The sequence below is a fragment of the Schistocerca cancellata genome, chromosome 6, assembly GCF_023864275.1.
Source record: "Schistocerca cancellata isolate TAMUIC-IGC-003103 chromosome 6, iqSchCanc2.1, whole genome shotgun sequence".
NCBI lineage: Eukaryota > Metazoa > Arthropoda > Insecta > Orthoptera > Acrididae > Schistocerca > Schistocerca cancellata.
Genome location: NC_064631.1, coordinates 582,709,824 through 582,715,823, shown reverse-complemented (window position 1 = coordinate 582,715,823; position 6,000 = coordinate 582,709,824). Strand labels below are relative to the sequence as shown.

The following is a 6,000-nucleotide window of genomic DNA, read 5'->3' as shown; positions in this document are numbered from 1 at the left end:
AACCAAATGAGGCAAAGCAGTTGCTAAGACAATCATGTCATATTTAAGAAGATGTAGATTGCTCTGTTCAGCCATCTTGATTTTGGTTTTCCAGAATAATTCCAGATAAATACTGGAATAGTTTATCATGACCATCTGTCCTAAACTCATAAAAACATACTTTAAAAAAAATCATAACTGTAAAGCTTTAATTTTTTCTGTGATGGGGGTGAATTAAAAATTTAATTTTAATTGAATTGCAGGTGGCCACAATGAAAAGAATGACTGACACACACACACACACACACACACACAACTACCTCAGCAGCCAGAGACTGTGGACTTGTGAGCTGTGTTTGCACCACTATATGGTAAGCGGCAATCTATCCTTTTCATAATACATCATTACTCCATCCTGGATTTTCCATTGTTTAATTTTAATTGATGTATTATATATTTATTCAGTAGATTAATCAACAGAAACAAGTATGTGAAGGGACAAATAATAATCTTTCAATCATTTTTAATAGTTATTACACCATACCAGGTACAATTAATATAACATACTTAAAACTACTGACTAGAACCTCTCTTCTCTATTCATGAAATCACTTTTATAGAAAAGGTCACTCAAACAAAATGAATGCACCACTATGGGATATCTTAACTAAAAAAAACTTCTTAAAATATAATACTATACCATTATTTCCCTTTGATCCTACCAATTCCATACTTAAAACACAGGAACCAAAGATTAAATAATACGTCAAGATGAGTGATAAGAGTACAATGGACATATAAAAAACAAATGCAAAACTGACTGGTACTTAAGTGAACTAAAAATAAAAAAAAGTAAAAAATGAACATTACAAATACATAAAACATTAGGATATCACTCACTTATTACTCAATGGATCTGAAACAACTCAAGCAAGGCTAAGAGGTTGGCACAAGAAAACACAATATTTCTTTTGGAACTGCCAACTTTGTCACCTTTTCTTGTTTGTCTGCTAGCCCTGTGTAATTATACAGTTGTGATAAGTAGATATCATCCTTCTGTCTTATATTGTGAATGATTCAATTACTCTTAACAAAACATGTATTTAATTGCAGATAATTTAAAGGAAAAACAAAATATATATCGATATACCAAATATATGTAGTTATCACTTCCTAAAAGGAAAACTTTTGTTCTTACAGAGTTCTGGTAAAATGAAATTTTCCATTTCCTTTGTGTATATTATTCAGCATGAATGTATTTGGTGCTCTTTTTTGTCACACTAATATAGTCTAAGTATTCAAACATCCCTGCACTTTCATCCTGTTGAAAAATGACTGCCACTAAACAACTCCTCTGTAGCACAGATTTTCTTGAATTGCTGAAGTTGTAGGTACTGAAGATTCCAGCAACTGTCAGGATTCATAAACAAGGCGTTGGTAATGTGGGAAGACTTCCCATGTTGGCAGGTGCAGAGCAAATTCCAGTGCAACTAGAACAGCAAATTCTGACGCCAACAAATCCTTGCGATTCAGTCGGAACACGCTTTCTGTTTTCTGAAACGTAATAAATTACACAGGTCAAATAGCATAATATTCCAGCAAAACCATTAACAGGGAAAACCAATAATTAAAGATTTAAAGAGGAAACATTCATAGCCATTGTGTATCTATGATGAGAGTATCAAATCATGGAAGATTACATCAAATGTTAGTGTGAATTGGTATCTTGCCTACAAGCAAATATATCACATACATAAAAGAAAGGAAACTTACAAAACTGATCAAAAATAAACACTGAGAATATCAAAAGAATGAAGAAGAAAAGTGAATCACCATATGGGCCATAGTACCAACAATCTTTTCTCACAAAATTTTCACTTAGGAATTCAAAGTTATACTATAGATGCTCTGAGAATCTCTCTAGTCTCAAAGAATGTATGTTTCATTCATAACCTGGGTAACCCAAGTTCTATTTCTCAAGAATAATTCCACAAATGTCTAAGGCAGTGAATTAAAAAATTATGATGCAAATCAAATAATTATCATCAGAAGTGTTATTTACAATTGATGAGAGCAGCAGCACATTAAGAAAGGAATATGGTTCAAGTTCAGAGAAAATGGGTAGAATGGATGAAATGCTGACTGTATGAACTATGAACACACTTCTCTCTCTCTCTCTCTCTCTCTCTCTCTCTCTCTCTCTCTCTCTGTGTGTGTGTGTGTGTGTGTGTGTGTGTGTGTGTGTGTGTGTGTGTGTGTGTGTGCGCGCGCGCGTGTAAACAGACAGAAAATTTGAAGACGTTTCCTTTCATGTTTTTCTGTTATTGTGTCTATCCCTTGCCCGTCAGGTATAAGAAGAGTGATATTCTTTACTTGTTCCACTATTTGTATTCCAACCAGGATTATCCATTAATATTACTATTTAAAAGATTGGTTGGTAGTGATTAACAGCTGGGGGGGGAAAAAAAATCTGAAGCTGTACAATGTGTGTTCTCAAACGTGAGGACACCAAATGAAGGAAACTGTTGTATCTCCATTCTACTGTGGGTGCGTAAAAAGGTATCTACAAATAGCAGATCTACAAAGTTTAAAAGAATCATATTTCATTCCTAAGTGGAACTGTTCAAGCAATATATTCTTTTGTATACATGAATTATGCTTGCACTCTTCCCACCAACAATTATTCATTGTTCACATTTTCTCCCTCTTTAATTAAAAAATATTCTGGCTAGAACAGAAGTTTTTGGCTAAAAATGTTTATAAATAACCTTTTTGTTGTGCCTGCCTGCTGCTCGGTGTGTGAGTAGCAATCTATCCATTTCACAGTACAGTTATTCCCTCATGAAGTTAGTTGTAAATAATCCACTGCATTTCATTTCAACAAGAACATGTTGCAGATAATTACAATACCAGAAGAAAGAAGTGACACTCATTACACCACAGTAAGACTGCCTGTAGCTCAAACAAGGGTTCACAATGCTACAACCAAAAGTTTTGATCATTTACCCAGTGATATAAAATGCATGAAACGCAGCAAAAGTAAAATATGAAACTGAACTGAAAACATTTCACACCGATAACTCCTCCTGCTTTGCAGGAGACTGTCTACAAACATCAAAAAAAAGTTTTGCATCACATCGGTTCCAAGAGTTCCAGAACCTGTACAGAAGAGAATTGGAATGAGATCAACATAATCATCATTTCCGCCCTTTTTATTGTTCATGAAAACCACACATTGCACGTTGTACCACCATACAGCGAGACCTTCAGATGTGGTGGTCCAGATTGCTGTACACACCGGTGTCTCTAATACCCTGTAGCACATCCTCTTGCTTCATGCACACCTGTATTCGTCATGGCATACTATCCGCAAATTCATCAAGGCAATGTTGGTAAAGATTGTCCCACTCCTCAACAGTGATTGGGCATAGATCCCTCAGGGTGGTTGGTGGGTCACGATGTCCATAGGCAGTCCTTCTCAATCTACCCCAGACATGTTTGATAGGGTTCATGTCTGGAGAACATGCTGGCCACTCTGGTCGAGTGATGCCGTTACCCTGAAGAAAGTCATTCACAAGACGTGCACGATGGGGGTGCGAACTGTCGTCCATGAAAATGAATGCCACGCCAATATGCTGCCGATATGGTTGCACTATTGGTCGAAGGATGGCATTCACGTATCGTACAGCCATTACAGCACCTTCCATGACCACCAGTGGCGTACGTCGGCGCCACATAATGCCATTCCAAAACAACAGGGAACCTCCACCTTGCTGCACTCGCTGGACAGTGTGTCTAAGGTGTTCAGCCTGACTGGGTTGCCTCCAAAAACGTCTCCGACGATTGTCTGGTCAAAAGCATATGCGACACTCATTGGCGAAGAGAACATGATGCCAATCCTGAGCGGTCCATTCGGCATGTTGTTGGGCCAATCTGTACAGCGTTGCATGGTGTCATGGTTGCAAAGATGGACCTCGCCATGGATGTCAGGAGTGAATCATGCAACCTATTGCGCACAGTTTGAGCCATAACACGAAGTCCTGTGGCTGCATGAAAAGCATTATGCAACATGGTGGTGTTGCTGTCAGGATTCCTCCGAGCCATGACCTGTAGGTAGCTGTCATCCACTGCTCAAGTAGCCCTTGGGTGGCCTGAATGAGGCATGTAATCGATGGTTCCTGTCGCTCTGTATCTCCTTCATGTCCAAACAACATCGCTTTGGTTCACTCTGAGACACCTGGACAATTCCCTTGTTGAGAACCCTGCCTGGCACAAAGTAACAATGCGGACGCGATCGAACTGCGGTATTGACCGTCTAGGTGTGGTTGAACTACAGACAACACGAGCTGTGTACCTCCTTCCTGGTGGAATGACTGGAACTGATCAGCTGTCGGACCCCCTGTCTAATAGGCACTGCTCATGCATGGTTATTTATTTCTTTTGGCGGGTTTAGTGACATCTCTGAACAGTCAAAGGGATTAAGGGATTGTGTCTGTGATACAATATCCACAGTCAACGTCTATCTTCAAGAGTTCTGGGTACTGGGGTGATCCAAAACTTATTTTGATGTGTGTATTGTTGTAATGTGTAAATGGTGATGGGTAGAAATTACTGATTAACATGTTTGTCTTTAATCAACAAACAAAAAGCTAATAAATTATCAGCTTGGAGGCATGTTTTTTTTTAAAGGAAGGACGCTAATATCAAATGACTCATTCTACATAATTACAATTCATCATGAAAATGATACATGGAACATGAAACTAACTATGTATTTGTATATGAAAAAGCATGGTACAGGCTTACACACTTTGAAAACCTCAAAATGAAATTCAAACATAAAATGATGCTGATGATCAAAAGTAGACATACATTTCAACTGTGAATGTCACATATTGTGCCCCTGTGGGTGAGGTTTATTGTATGTGGGCACAATAAACTAGGACTCATGAACTTTGACAGTGAACTAGAGTGATTTACAGTGATTTAAGTGGAGGAGATGCTACAGCCAATCAACGTTGGGGTTTCATGGCCACAGTATGAAAGCAGCCAATCATCAGCGAGTGGGTTCTATGGAAGTAGCCATTGAGTACAGGAACAGCCAATTTGTGGACACATCCAAACAAGACACCTCACCGAGAGAATTACAACTTGTAGCAGACGTGCAGATGACGCATCGAGATGACAGCCGAAGCAGCAGTAGCAGCAGCAGCAGCAGCAGCAGCAGGAGCAGCAGGAAAAGAAGAAGAAGAAGAAGAAGAAGAAGAGTGAATAAAGATAAGGTAATTTCACAGCAAAAGCTATTTCATATTAAGTGATACATAATGAGTGGCCTTAATGAACAAGACTGTGTGAATGGACAACAGGGGACTGGTTCTGTAGACGATAGTGTTTATAAATTAGACATGAGTGTAACTTTGAATGATGGAGACAAAAGTTCTATAGTTGATGAAATGATAAAGCATCATCTGCAATGTATGGTGAGGGGAGCAAAATGGTCAAAAACAGTACTGAAGTGGATGAAGCCATTAAGGTTAAGTGGGAGGAACCTAGTAGCAAAAGTCAGCAAGGGCAAAAGTTTATGGCAGATGAAAAATTGAAAGCGATGTCAAGGCAAATTACGAGTAGTCTGAGTAGTATGAAGGAAGACATTAGTAGGGTGGAAAATAGTATGAAAGAAGACATAAGTAGTAAAAAAAACGTACATGACTAGCTTAAAGGATGAACTGAAGAAAGAAATTAAGGTAGTCAGCTCAAGAAGTTCAGCAAGCGACTCATCATAGAAAAAGTTACACCAGAAGCTTCAAAGAAAAAAGAGAAAGAAAATACAAACCAATTCCAGACTCTACTGAAACCTCTGTTAACACATATCATTGTTTTAAGTAGCTTACTGTAAATACAAACCATGCTTATGTTGTAACAAAGTGTTTCATTAATTTCCCTGTTTACCGTATAGCATAGGATTTTTATACTATACAGTATAAAAAAAAGCATATTGCTCAAAAACTATGGGTGATACAA

At 38.1% G+C, this 6,000-nt stretch overlaps 1 protein-coding gene across 2 annotated transcripts in view; it reads right to left on the bottom strand.

The window, feature by feature from the left end:
* Positions 1 to 470: 470 nt before the first annotated feature.
* LOC126191437 (CDK5 and ABL1 enzyme substrate 2) overlaps positions 471 to 6,000 on the bottom strand; it is a 172,930-nt gene continuing 167,400 nt past the window's right edge. For both annotated transcript variants that reach the window (XM_049932312.1, XM_049932313.1), the window contains one exon: positions 471 to 1,533. In XM_049932312.1, coding sequence (XP_049788269.1) covers positions 1,393 to 1,533 — 141 coding nt within the window. In that variant the 3' untranslated portion in view covers positions 471 to 1,392. The remainder of the gene's footprint in view (positions 1,534 to 6,000) is intronic.